Genomic DNA, 15,300 nt, shown 5'->3' with positions numbered 1-15,300 from the left:
ATCTATTCGGGTTAAAATGAGTCCCTTGAGCACTCTTTACATCCAATTATACAGCGTTTTATTCTCGGCCAAGTGCGCTGTTAGCATGCTAGTTGTTGTTAGCTTTACCGGGACAGACAAAACTCGCTGTTGCCTCGGAGAGTTGTGAAAAGCGTTGGAAGCATTAGGTAAGAGAGTAATACATGCACATGCAAAGACTCTAAAATTTCTGTTTCTCTCATTTTTAAAACCGTAAAAAAAATATATGAGGTACAGCGCCTTTAAACAGAAAGAGAGCGTGAGAAGTTTAATGGCATGCTGTGGAACATTCCTGGCAAAAGAAATGTCAAATAAAATTCCATGGAGACAGGCAGGCGGTGCATAGTGCATCTTTTAACTTCACACTCAAACCGGAAACCGTTCGAACACAGGGCAGTTTGTTTAAGCGCAGCATATCCTCCGTGCAGCGAGCATCATGTCCAGGAAGCCTCAGTGAATTCTGTGTGCCTCCTGAGGGGTGAGTGGGAGTTTGGGACCAGTGAGTTTGCAGCTGATAAACAAGGCGAGCTTGAACCCCAACAATGGCTGGGTGTTGGCCCACATCGCCCCCTTTTACACCAACAGCCATGAACACGCCTCACTGGGGAACTGCACTCCCGCTGTTACAGCCTCTTAAAAAAATGTTATAACACACATTAGACCTGCAGTAATTGCTAATAATAAATAATGGTCATTTTTTCATAATTTAAAAAAAACAAAAAAACCACCGTTCATAAATGTCTCAAATCAGGTCGTTGTGTTATTCTGTTCTGGCAAGCAGCCTTCAGAGCATAACATCGAGCAGCTCTATAAATCTGGAAATCATTAGCTTCTTTGTGCCATTACTAAACAATGAACAAGAATTCAAATCCACCACCTGCTGAACAGTCAATTGCACTTGCGGCAACACGCTCTCAAGGCCATTTAATGGTTCAGCAAGTCTTAATGCAAAGCCAAACGCCGTCGTCGTGGCACCTCACGTACAGCAGAACATATAACCAAAACTTGCCTGAACAGAATGGGCTCAGTTATTATTTATAATAGCACAAATGTATAGAGCGCTTTGAATGGCTGCCACTTTTGAATCCACCTGCTAAGACACAAATTGTTTCCTTGATTTAATCCAAGGCACGAGTGTGTTTTACAAAAGTTAAGTTGCCTGATGAACGACTCCATACAGGGTGAGGTAAAAATGAAAAAAAAAACGTGTTCTAACGTGAACAACACATGAGCAGACTGAAAGAAAAATAGAATTGCAAGTGGTGGTGGAGTGGTTAAGGCACGGCACACATATGCCAGGCACCGCAGTGTCGTCAGTTCGAATCCCGACTCCCGACAATTTACAGCATGTCTTCCATTCTCTCTCATCACGCCTACCTTTCCTGTCTAATAAAGCCTTCGGGCCACAAAATTCTAAAAAAAAATAATAAAAAATGAAACCCCAGAAGCGCACACTGGTGCCGGCGACAAGGGCGACAGATTATGGCTCAAAGCTTGTTCTTTGCCTGAACAGGAAAATCATAATTAGATTCACCAACCCACATATTGGTGTGGAACATAATGGCATTTCCTGTCACAATTAATCTTTACCCACATTTGGCGAGTTGGAGGTTGTTAATTTTGAGTCCTGAGCAGTTAATTGACAATAACTTTAACACCAGGCAAGGAATAATTACTATCCCAAAGTCTCGTATTATATTTAAAGCATGCATACTTACATGAAGAATGGTGGGGCAGAGGTTGGTTCATAATATAAGATTGATAACGAGACACACAGGCCCTTGACTCCACTTAATGAGCGTACACAACTCAATTGATCTGCTTTTAGACCGACTTTGTTCTTATTGTGTAACCTGGCTATATTATGACTATTCTATCAGTCTGCAAGAATTCTCACCACAGAGTCATGACGAACAGAAACGCACACGGCAATGAAGAAAAAAAACTCCCTCACACCGCTAACCTTCTTATGGTCATATGGCTCATTTATGCTCCACTGTACACAAACTGTGTTTAAAACCAAACCAAAAAATAACTAAAAGCCAACATCTCCCGGTGTCCTGCTGCTGTACACTCCGCACTGCTCTGCTCCGTCTCCCTGTCACATGCGCTCAAGTCCCGTTTAATGTCCTGCAAATGAAGCGGATTTATTAATGTGTAATTAAGTAGTAATCATCACTACATAATGCATGAGAGACTCGAGGGGCTGAGAGCTGAGCGAGGCAGAGGAGAAAGATAGCGTATAGCCGGGCGGTTGGAGCAGACAGCCGAGTAGATTTCTGCCGCCGTGCCTCGCTAAAGACACACATTAAAAAGGGATTAATCCGCTGAAATAATATTTTGATAAGAAGAGGAGCTGACGCGCTCTGGTTAGGTCCTGCGGCTCAGCTCTCCCCTCTCTTCCCCCTCCGTGCAGCTAGTTTCATGGCCCATCACAGCACTATTAGTCTGTGTTCAATTAACAGACTGCAATTAGTCAAGTCCCCCCCACTGTTAACAAGGCCCAATCAGTGCAAACGCCAAACTGGTCAGGAAAATCCATACCGTAAGAAGAACTTTGCAGAGGGGCCTAACCTCAAAGGAGGAACGACTTAATACAGCAATTTCACACTGGCTTTGATAAGCCTTAAAAGTAGATGAACGAACATGCTCAAATCTGATAGTTTTACAGTATATTTTCACCAAGGGGTGGGCAATATTGACAGAAATGAATATCTCTGTTTGTGTTTGCATTATCTCAATAACAATATACAGACATTTTTTTAATAATACATCAGAAATCTGCCCAATTGTGCCTGTAAATGTCTTAGTTGAGATTCATGTATTGTACAAAACGTGAATGGATCATAAAATGAACCATGGAAGGGCAGAAATGTCACTTTATACCCCTCTGTTTGAGAGATTATACTAGACATTTATGTCTCTTTTTGAAATCAATTCAAATATATTGTATTATAGGCAATATACTCAATATTCTAATAGCGCACGTCACCAAAGCAAAGATTGAAGAGAAAACAAAAACTATGCAGCGGTTCATTTCAATCACTAAACAAAAAGCCTGGATGTGAACCGCTTTGGCTCGCCCTGACCATTTCTAGTTCCTTCTACATTCAATAACTAAAAGTGAAATCATATGCCAGAACATACCTTTCTGCTCAAATAGCACTTTCCAAACACACTGACAAGAACATTGCCAAAAACAAACTACACTTTCCTTCACGATTCCAGATGCTCTCCTCTCTAGCATGGCCACTTTTGTCATTTCAGTTCGGGCGTCCATGCTGGGACGTTGGGGCTTTTTTGTTATTGTTTGAGCATGCCTGAGTGGTCTTAAGTCCGTAAGCCTGGCAGCCCTGATGGTCAGAGTTGGTTGAGCAGGTGAAAGACGGAGGGACGTGAAAAACAGGAGATAATCCCCTGGCGCTGCTCACCTCTCTGCCTCCCGCTGCCCACTCACCTGCCGCGTGCCACTGCGCCGCCCGCCGCCCGCCACCCCCCCCCCCCCCAATCCAGGCCTCGCCAAGCTGTCTGCGGAGCAAGGTGTGTCAGGGAGATAGTGCCCAGATGCATGAGTACACAAACATAAAACACATGGTGGCACACAACAAGGGATACCTTCACAAACACACACACAAACAAGACGCAGTGGCCGCTCGCATCAGCTTTGCCTCGCTCGGCTTCACTTGGCTGCCTGGCTCAAGCTAAGCCCTGGTTATCCCGGCTGCAGAGAGCAGAAAGGCAAATGCAGTGCTCGTGATGCATACAAACAGAAGGCATGGGTGCATTATGGGTACACAGACTTGTGGCGACGGCGCGACAGATTCACTCCGCTCGCACTGAAATGACCACTGTGTGAAAATGAAACACAACATATCACAGAATATGGCGGTAATATGGTCCTAAGTTTATTTGTTTTCGGTCAACTTTCCCTCTTCAATGTTACTTTTCTGAGAATTGATCGTGTCAGACTGTGTTTCATTCACAGAAAGAGAGAGCATTTTAACACAACCTTTGGGGCAGATGTGGAATGGTTGACTTGCAATTCATTAAATTGTCAAAACTAACTTAAATCAAACATGAATCAACCAATTACTTGATCAAGACGTAGTACAGGCTTTCCCAAATGAAACCTCCTTCTATCTTTCTTTCTTTTTACAGCTAATGACAGTTCAAAACACTTTCTAATTGTTACAACTTTAAATCAAAAAGCTATCAAAAGGTGCTCTCAACTCTGGAATGAGATGCCTGGTGTAACGTGGGGGTGGTTGGGGTGTTGTTGGGGGTACACGATTAGCCCGTCCCGTTGCCCATCTGGGTCCCATAAAGGAAACATGGAGGCCAGAGACACCACATGCCCTCATGCATTGATGCCCGTTCACCCATGTGCTCCAATGAATACTAGTTTAAAGCAATGAGGCAACAGTCCTGGGCCAGACTTTAGAATGCAAAAATTGTCTCTGCAATGTATTCAAAAAGGCAAGATCAAGACGAAATCCCTTTGAATTTAAACTAACTAATGTTCTTGTCCTGCCTGACTGTGGCAACACAGAGAGAGGGACTACTGCAGGGGTCAAAGTCACATCAACTTGCCTAATACTGTGGTGAACTTGGACTTTTAGCAAATCAAAAGCGCCATAAAACTAATAAACTATGTGAATTAACGTCAAGTTCATCCCGAGACGACCATCACCTCTCATCTGCAGACAATGTGGACGCTCATTGAACAATTACCCACGCGTGCTGGTCAATGAGACACTGTCCAAAGTGACGCTAAACGAGCAGACACGCGAATGCATCAGAAAATGACAAATGTGCACGTTTTGTTCTTTTGTTTTTGTGCAATTTTTGTGTCAGGCTCGCGGGGAAGTTTCTTACCTTTAACCGCGCGTGGCTTGGCTTGTTTTCGCCTCGACATCGCTGCAGCGGCTTCTTCTTCTGCTGCTTCTGCTTCTGCTGCTGCTTCTTCTTGTCCGGTAGTTCTTGCTCCGCTCCGCGTTTTGAGCTCAGCATACAGCAGCCCTCCAGGTGCTCTGTCCCCGTCCTCTGTCCCCGTCCTGTCCCCGTCCTGTCCCCGTCCTCGCCTCGGCTGCTCCTCTCCGCCTGTTGCAATGCGGCAGCTCGCGTCTGGAGAAGCGGGGAATACGGCGGCGTTTAGTCCCCCCCCCCCCCCCCCGCGGCACCGGAGGGATGAGGCGCCCGGCTTTTCCGCTACTGGCCCCCGGAGCACAACCTGTGGAGCCGGGGAGCAACTTTCCGCGTGCAGTCGTCGACAACGGGGTCTTTTTCCTCCGGCTCGGCTGTCTCTCGCTGTCTCTCGCGCGGTTGTGGCGAGGGGAGCACCGGGGAGCACCGGGGTCCCGCGCGCGCGGTCCTAGCACGAAGCAGCCCTGCGCCGCGGTCAGGTGATGGTGATGATGCCCGGCGTCGGCGGCGGGATGTGGCGGAAACTGTGGCGAGACTGTGGCGTTTTAAGTCAAATAAGACGCGTCTTCTCGGCAGTCCTCGCGTCTTCGTCGCGGACTTTTAAGTGCGACAAATAACTATTTCTCGCTTGTTTTTATTGTGTTGTTTTCCCCTCCAAGACCCGCGGCGGCGACTCCAAAGAACCGAGGAGTCTTCCCGTGTTCCGCTCCGCGTCTCTACACTAGAGGAGTCCGGATGGCGCCGCGCTGCTGCCTCGCATGTCCGCCCGAAGGGGACACCGCTCAAGCTTGTCTTTTTGTTAATATTGCCCCCGCGCCTTAGTCGGTGCAAGGTGTGAATGTGAAGCGGATATTTCAGCACTATCACCCTCCGCTAGCCTCTGTCTCCCTGCTTTTTCTTTGTCCTGACTCTGGCTACCGGTCTCCCTCCTCCTCTGCCTGCCTCTGCTGGCGGGGCTGCGGCGCAGACACACATAATAAAGCCAAGGCAGGCACTGCTTGGCTGGAAATGTAGCCGCGTCCCAGCAGGGGGATGTGAGAGAAGGGTCCCGGCGGGGGAGCGCTCTGATCCCGCAGGGAGCAGCTCGGCGCAGCCCGGGTTGGCTGAGGCAGAGAGGCAGGAGTGAGGCGGGATGCGCGAGCGGAGAGAGAGCGGGGCCAGGGGCACGGCAAGGCAACAGCGCCCATGCGCGGCGGACACGCGCAACTGCAGGAGCAAACACACAGGGAGGAGAGGGGAAAATGTGGAGCTGGATCAAGACTGAAAGTGGAGTTTATTATGATGTGTAAAGTTTGAGAGACTAGAGCAGCCTCTGGGCTACAGAATACAAGATGCAATGGTATTTGGAAATGTTTTAGCACAATTTTACATTTTACATACGTGAACAATTTAGGTGATTAAAAAAGATCATTCCGACCGTACAACTTTAGAATTGTCTATAGCCTTATTCTAGGCTGGAGAGTTACAGGATCCATGTTTCAGTGTTTTAGGTTTTATTGGTTCTCGTTCCTATTTGCTTCACCTGCCCTGGCTAAAGGTTGTTGACGGTACACCTGACCTACACACATACTGTCATAAAATCAATGGTACAAACACACGTTTTACACTCTGTAACACTGTGTACATTTCTGTTACTGTGCAATCAAAGCTTCTTTTATGCAGACAAAAGCAATGATGTTATGGACAACGTGGAGCAGACAAAGAGAGGGAAAAATGAAAATCAGTGGGTGCTTTGTTCTTGGCTCCCTGCTCCAGCCGAGCACTTTCTGACCACAGCTGAGCTTTTCCATACACCCCCCCCCCCACACACACACACACACACACACACACACACAGTCTCCATGTCTCTCTGGTTGTCATGGATAACTGGGTAACGTGCTCCCTGCATGGAGCAGCAGGACTGCTGCTCCCTAACCCAGAAGACTTTAAGACTGACCCCTTGCTGTGGCCGACGGGGGTGGGGGGGTTCATGTGCCCCTGACTCACTGTCCAACCTCCCAGTCCCCCACAAGTGTGTGTGTGCGTGCTCATGCTACACTCCCCAGTGTGACTGCCGTGAACATAGAGGGGCAGAAGCCCCTTCTCAGCGGTTGATCCCCCCTGTACCCCTGTCCCCCACCTCATTTCTGAGGGTAAATACAAAGAGTGAAAAAAAGCCCACATTACAAGCTCCTTAAGGGTCAAGGACAGGCCCCAGTCTGAATAGCTTCTAAGAGCTGTATTGTTGAATCACATAGCTTGCGATTACACCCTGTGTCTTCTTGGCATGGATTTGGGTTTTTTAGACACAACAAGCGAACATCAAGAACTTACCAATATGACATGAGGTAGAAATTGATATTGACAGGAATATGAACATCGACAGAGTTAACCATGTACTAGAACAATTGCTGGTCTAAAATGAGGATTGTATATTCATGGAAACACTCACTGAACCTGATGGCCTTTTGAAAGTATTACCTTTAGATGTATGATCGTATTAGGCATACTGTGGGGTGGCTCATATTTGATTTGGTTTCTTTGTTTTCTTTTAAATACCATGAATGGCTCTGCAACATGACTAAGATATAGGCTACAACTGTTGACTGGAAATATCACAGTAGGTGTGGCCAAAATATAGGCCCATACTTTCTCCCTTATTAAAATACATTATGTGGAGCACAAATAAAGCATCCGCTACAGCCAAGAGCGGACTGCAGGCTCTTCGTGTGAAACATGCAGTACTGAACTCTCAATCATTCTCAGGTTTTTGTCTCCATAGAATCAAAGTTAGGTTTCACTGAGGCAGAGTGCTGGAGCGATCTGTCGTTCAAGCCCTCACAAAGCGCCTCTGAACAACTGCCCGTTGTGCTAGCAGCTCGCTGGTGGGCCACAAGCGGACCAGGTTCATGTTATATTTATGTGGCCTAAAGCACACTCTCTCCATCTCTGTCCATCCCTCCTTGCCTCCTCATCCCTCACTCCTTCTTTCTTCTGCTGCATTGAACTGTAGCCTGCATCCGCCAGGTTTCCCCTCTCCAGAAAACAATGTTCCAAATCATTTCTTTTGCCCCAGATATTGTCTATTTCAGTGTGGACCTGAGACCCACAACTGATACTGCAAAGACTGGTTTTCTAATTATTCATCTGTTTGGTGAGATAGGACTTGCGGTAAATATTTATCATAGTTTCACATGAATCAAGTGGAAGTTTTGGGAAGAAAAATTGAAATCAAGTTATGAATATTATGAATACAGGAAGCAGCTCTGAGTTCTAAAATGACAAGATTCCACCCAAAAAGCAGAGACAATTTACAGCATGAAGAGACATATTTTTCTTACAGTTTAAACATTTATTTTATGAAATAATAGTGTTGTTGTCAAGTATTTTTAGTTACCAAATAAAAACTTTTACAGCATGGTTGCTAGTTAACGGTCATAGAATTACTTCACATCTGCTGCTCATTTCTAACCCATAGACTGTATATAACCAGAAAATACAATATCACATTTGATTAAAATGGTGAAATTTGGGGGGAAATGTATAATCTGTACATTTAAGATTATGCCAATGATGTTCTATGCCAGGGATGTCAAACCTTCTCCGCATAAACAGACCTGAGGGCCACAGATGACATGATAATGACAGACAACAGGAACTTTCGGCCTGTAAAATAAAAAAAATGTTATATAGGTTATGGTAGCAGATTCTTACAGTAAAGCAGTAAAGTAAAGCAGTACTTTTGGCTATTTGGACCAATTTAGCAGAAAGCCTGAGGGCCAAAAACAGTCGGGACGCCCCACTACATTTGAGTGAATTGTGTTATCTCTGATCCTATAGAGATCATCATATAACTGGATAGTTCAAGTAGCCACATTGTCCCAAAACAAAGCATACACTTGTGAACATTAATGTGACAGTAAGTTGTATCTTCGCTGAAAGAACCAACTGAACCTCACTGACCTAATTAAAGCATGCCAAAAAGACTTCAAAATGTAGGAATCTTTCATTGTTATTGTACCCTTGCGTGTTTGGTTTTGAAAGCTTACAGGTGTTTCTTTGTTGGTCTGGATTCTTGTCCATATGTTTTCTAAAACATTTTATTCATTGAAGCAAAACCAAATTGACTTTCTTTCATTTTTCTTTCCTTTTCTGCATTCTCAGCTCTTAATGCATAACGGTTTGTGTCTAACAATGCCATGTTTCCCTCAGTGATTGGTCCCAACAGTGATCCCGGCCCCCTCTTCCTAATTTCCCTCCACCTATAAAGAAAAGAGCTCAGTTAAAGAACATCATTAGTGCCAGACGATTTTTGTTTCCTTACTCTCTGAAGAGGGAGGAAATGTTATCTGTGACGGACAAACTTAACCCAATTAAGATCTGGTGGGGTGTAGGGGCTTGGCTTGGGACACAGCTGGGACTGCCAGCTCAGCAAGTAGGCAAAGAGCCAGAGAGTCAGACAAGCAGCCGGGCAAGAGGCCAGACGCACACTCAGTCAGGCAGCTAGTCAAGGAACAACAAACTACCTTTTACTGTTGTCTACCTGCAGTGGGCTATGTGTTCTGTAAGAGACAACACACTACATCATTCTGCCAAAGGTTATCTTTTGGGGCTTGGTTTGTTATGATAATTGTATTCATATGAAAGTGCACAAAATATACATAGTTAATAGCTATTCTAGAAGTTGTAAAGGGGGAAAAAGGCTTCATAGAGTAAATCAAATACTATGTTGTCTTCTTATAGGGCAAGGGTGGGCAATTATGTTCCTCCGAGGGCCATATTCAAATCCAGGCAAGTAGTGGAGGGCCGGCCCGCCACCATTGGTGTGAAAGAAATACAGTAAAAATAACAAAATATCAAATAAAATACCACTTTTCTGTCAAATATAGGCTATTGAATCTATTATTTAATTCATTCCATGTCATCTCCATTAAGGATACAAGTGCAGACAGATGTTACAGACAGTTAAATGGAAACTAAAATCTTTCTAGGGGCCGGATTGAAACATGCCGAGGGCCACATTTTACCCCTGGGGCCACAAATGCCCAGGTCTGTTCTGGGGTAAAGTGACATTCTTAGAGCTTGGTTCTAATTGTTCTCTTTGCCAAACAGAACATCTGTATCAAATAAAAGACTTACCACAGAATAGTATAAATATCTGAGTTCCCGGCCTAAATTCGCTTATTGGCCACTGTCCAGGATGTACCCCGCCTAAGGCCCGAAGTCACTGGGATAGGCTCCAATCACCCGCGAACCTGAAAGGGAACAAGCGGTAGAAAATGGATGGATGGATGGACAATGACTCTTGGATGAGAGTCGAAACATCTAGTTTTTTCTAAACTGAGTCCAGATGAAACAACTGAACCTTTTTCTACAATGGAAGACTCCTGGACGAATGAGGGATTACACCGATGTATCAAATAAAGGACAAGCAACCCTTTCCATGTGCTGCAATGGACTGACTGAGCCTTCCTCGCATCAGCACCACTGCATAACTGTATAACCTGCTCTTGCACATGACGCACAGGACACGTCTCCCCTGACGCCACACCTCACGCACGCGCCCCATGCTCCGTACACAAGTGCCAGATACACACTTCGACAACCAAACATGTTCATAATTAGAGCCTTGTTATGGGAAGGTGTCATCACAACAATTAACACCCTAATGTGTGCACGTGAGGCCGGGTGACTCGCGCGCACATTCATTTGGAGCGCGGTCCGCGTGCCGCCGCACACACAGATGCGCACGCGCTCACCCAGCGAGGATTCCGTGTCACAATGAAACAGTTTCCCATTTGATGAAGTTCCTGTGAATTCTGACACAACGGCAGCAGGAATAGTCAGAGTGAGAGATTCTGATTGATATCCAGCAGGGGTTTGTGGACCTGGAGGTACAAAGTTGGATAACAACAGGGAACACGGGGATATGCAAAGACAGAAAGGGGCCTGGGCCTGAGCTGAAGCCTCTGAAATATGAGCATCCTGTCTATTCTTATTGAGTTATTATTATTATTATTAAGAAGACAAAAAAGAGATGATATGGGGGCAAGAGCGCTGAAGGCCTGAGAGATGCGGTGCAGAGGCTGATAATCAGATGAAGTTGATGTTGCAAGAGGAGGAATACTAGTAATGAGTTGGTTCATAACCGTTATGTTGTGAAATATTGGAAGCTAATTATATAGGCTATTTATTTCAATTGGTATGGGAATTAGACCCTGCCTACATTTTTGTTGAATATAGACCTAGGCGTGGTATCTATAGATTGAGAAGCACTGAACCAAGCTGAGGCTCATGTGTGGGTGAAAAGGCTTTCTTCTTGAAGTTTATCACACACAACGCTCAATCAGTGGTCTTGAAGCTGGTGTAATGAGGTGAAGGCGTTTGTTCATTACTCCCCGAGCTGAAGGGCTCCTCACAGTGGTCCGTCCACAGTTGGAAAGGCACAAACAAGACTCTTACTCATGCACTTACAATAACCAAATTGGAACAAAAGCGGATATGTTCATATTCTATTTAATACAGCTCAAATAGTGCAACGTTTGACACAATTTACACCTTCTATTATTCAAAGATAGATTTGAAAACTGTCTGAAGTAAAAGTTTACATTTCTGAGGTATAAACCCTAAATTGGGCATTAAGTGTGTTCCTCAAGGTTCAGTTTCAGGGCCACTTATTTTTTGCTGTGGGTTCCTGTCCAGGCTTTACTGCAGATGACGAGTCATTTACACTGCAGACCTCAGACACGACACGGACAGCTGTGTCCTGCTGAAGTTCTCTGACGACTCTGCCATCATCGGACTCATCATGGATGACGATGACGTGGAGTACAGAGGACTGGCGCAGGACTTTGTGGACTGGTGTCAGCGGAACCACCTCCTCATCAACACGGGGAAGACCAAGGAGATGGTGGTGGATTTCCGCAGACGCCACCCCACTGCCCCCTCACCAGTGAACATCCAGGGACGGGACATTGAGAGAGTGGACTCATACAAGTACCTGGGTGTTCATCTGAACCACAAACTGGACTGGACTCATAACACAGACGCACTGTACAGGAAGAGCCAGAGTCGGCTCTACCTCCTGAGGAGACTCAGGTCTTTTGGAGTGACAGGGCCACTCCTGAAGACCTTCTACGACTCTGTGGTGGCATCAGCTCCTGTAGGTGTGGCCTGCTGGAGCAGCAGCATCACAGAGAGGGAGAGGAAGAAGCTGGACTCAGGTCTTTTGGAGTGACAGGGCCACTCCTGAAGACCTTCTACGACTCTGTGGTGGCATCAGCTCCTGTAGGTGTGGCCTGCTGGAGCAGCAGCATCACAGAGAGGGAGAGGAAGAAGCTGGACAAAGCTCCGTCCTGGGCTGTGCTCTGGACTCGGTGCAGGAGGTGGGGGACAGGAGGGTCCTGGCTAGATTCACATCTATGCTTGACCATGAGTGTCGCCCCCTGCAGGACACTCTGTCCGCTCTGGACAGCAGCTTCAGTGACAGACTGATCCACCCTCGCTGTGTGAAGGAAAGGTTTCGCAGGTCTTTCCTTCTGCTGCTGTCAGACTTTATAACAAACACTGTTAGTCCTGAACACTCGCAATACTGACCTAACCTAATACTGATGTGCAATTCTGTCATATGTGCAATTGCTGTTGGAATTCATGTGCAATTACTGTGAAATTCATCTGCAATCCATGTGCCGTCGTGACACATATTCATGTGCAATTACTGTCGTGATCACATGCAATGGTATTTATGTATTTATGTATTTATTTATTTATTTATTTATTTGTCTATGGGAGTTTTTATTTATAGGAGATCTTCTACTGAAAGTGTTTTTCAGACTTCCTATAAGTGATCTGTTCTTCTGTATCTGCCTCTGTATCTTCCTGCGTTGCACCAATGAAATTTTCCCATGTGGGACAATAAAGGAATATCTTATCTTATCTTATTTGGAGGAAGTTAAGAATCTTTGGGTAAAGTCTGTACTTGCAACATGGAAGGAGCTGATCCAAACATACAAAGTAAACAGAGATGTTAAAATCTTAATCTGGTTGATTTATGACCAAGGTTTTGTACCAAACAGCACTGACCTGAGATTCAAGGTCTGGATTACAAAAGATATACAAGTATTTCACCAGATTGTAAAAGATAATCACATGAAAAGCTTTGCTATGTTGGCTTGGAGAAACAGGACTTTAATAGATATTTACAAATGAGGAGCATAACCTAACCCTGACCAGTATAATCTGCTAACCGAAAATGTTATTGAGCCTTATAAATCTGAACTTTCAAAGGGATAATATCTAAATAATATCAATGCATTAATAATCAAGACAGTTACTCCACTAAATACATCAAAAACAAATGGAAGAGAGAAGGTAAGATGCTTTGATGGATGAAGAGTGGGAAAATGTATGTACATGTCTGTGGAGGACCACACATCATCATTTTTCTTGGAAAAAAGATTTTAATCATTTTTCATAACACCGTGTCAAAGTGCCCATTATTCAATGCCAACTGCTGGAACTGTGGAAGCCAGAAGGTAAAAAACTATGTTTATGGACGGTCCTGTTGCTCCTGCAGCAGGAACAAAGAACATCACAAAGAAATACAAACACAAACCACAAACCAACGATCAAAGACTGGACTGGCAGAGTAACAGACATTGACAAATTGATGGACTTTTGGACCAAATGGGACTCTTATTCCCATTTAAATGTTTAGTGCTACTTGTGTTTTTTGTTTTTATTATTATTTTGGTTTTTGCTCTTTCTTTCGTGTTCAGTATTGTTCCCAAAATGTGTCTAGAGAGCAGCATGTCATGCCTTTAAGAAAATAGTATATGTTATATAAGCAATTACCACCCACAATTGCTGAAGCAATTATGTATCATTTGAAGGAACCCAGGTTCAGAAAGTCAGATGCTTTCAAATGTAATCTTGCTCAGTGTCCTGATAGTAAATACAAGCCTGTTTAGTTAGTTATTATAATTATAGTCCTGTTATAAGTGGTTGAACATTCACAGACAAGCTTGAATGGCTTTCCCATTGAAAATCACAGAGCTGTGCTACTCTGTGGTGGAGTGGATAGCACACGTGCCGCCACGGTCATGAGTATGAATCTGGCTCTGACAATTTCCTGCATGTCCCTCCCACTCTCATCCCCATTTGACACTTCAGTGCCCTTTCACTTATGAAAATCAACCCTAACTATACTTTTTTGTATAAAAACTAAAAATAACATTGTTAAAAAATAAATGTTGATGCTTGTTTTTTGTCAATACAGTATTTTTATTTTATTCTTCTGCAACTTATAGTAGCCCAGTCAAATGGCCACATAGTAGGCCTAATATGCACATAAAAATAATACATTCAAGACAAAAAAAATTCCCTTCAGTCAGCTGGCTCAACACTGCCACCATGTGGTCACAAGCAGCAACGCAATCTTATCATGGAAAATATATGCCAAAGGTGCAAGTCTACATCATACCAGCCATGTGACTATTTTCATATTCCAGAAACACAAAGCTATGGATGATATTTAATCATTACAATCAAGAACAAGTAAGAAATATTCAAATAAAATGTCTTAGAAATATAGTGTCCCCTTTCAGACATCAGTTATGTAGCGTACTGATAATTACTATATTGACTTACCGTTCAATGAGATGGAAAAATTTGATGTGCTGCTAATGTTTATTATTTATAGAAAGGGTGTTTATGTGTAAACCTTCATTCGCGTGGTCAGAGGTAGAGGAATGTTAATCTGAAGGCACTTTAGGGCAGAGCTCATCTAGCTCAGAGCATACATTGTAATTTTTTAAGATGGTGCCATCATCTTAAAAATGACATCTGGATTAGATTTGAAAAAGATGACCTTCGAAAGCATTTCTAAACTTAGAAAATCATTTATTGTGATGATCCTGCTTTAGTGTTTGCGCGTCTGAAGGTCGGTGGGTTGACTCCGCCCTCTCCTGGTAGAGCGCTGATCCAGATTAGTGATGCGGTCGCAGCTGCCTCAGGTGAATACTGCCGTTGTGTCCTCGGGCAAGACACTTGACTTGACTCACCCCGTGTTAGCGCACATCTGGTGTGAATGGGTGACTGGTTCCTTGATGTAAAGTGTTTCGAGGGCCTTGATGGTAGAAATGCGCTGTATAAATGTGACCATTTACCATAAAGTTTCATATTATCGTTCATTCCTAAACAACTACAGTAAAGACAATGAGACATCTGTTCAGTGAATTCATTTTATTTAAAATGATGAAAAAACAAATGGGTCGTAACATTTTCCCCACTAAATCCACAATTTCTACATCACTAATCACTACCTGTATGAAAGCAACTATAGCTACAAGAAAGTATTAAAAAAAAAAAAATGAAAGCAAC

General features: G+C 44.2%; 1 protein-coding gene across 3 annotated transcripts in view; it reads right to left on the bottom strand.

The window, feature by feature from the left end:
- The window catches only part of znf423 (zinc finger protein 423), a 126,422-nt gene extending 121,475 nt beyond the window's left edge, over nucleotides 1–4,947 (bottom strand). For all 3 annotated transcript variants that reach the window (XM_072434407.1, XM_072434409.1, XM_072434408.1), the window contains exon 1: nucleotides 4,894–4,947. In XM_072434407.1, coding sequence (XP_072290508.1) covers nucleotides 4,894–4,933 — 40 coding nt within the window. In that variant the 5' untranslated portion in view covers nucleotides 4,934–4,947. The remainder of the gene's footprint in view (nucleotides 1–4,893) is intronic.
- Nucleotides 4,948–15,300: the final 10,353 nt, after the last annotated feature.

Source organism: Eucyclogobius newberryi, unplaced genomic scaffold (genome assembly GCF_026437365.1).
Source record: "Eucyclogobius newberryi isolate DKJ021-1_F unplaced genomic scaffold, fEucNew1.0.hap1 SCAF_7, whole genome shotgun sequence".
In the NCBI taxonomy this organism is placed as follows: domain Eukaryota; kingdom Metazoa; phylum Chordata; class Actinopteri; order Gobiiformes; family Gobiidae; genus Eucyclogobius; species Eucyclogobius newberryi.
This window is presented reverse-complemented; position numbering and strand designations above follow the sequence as displayed.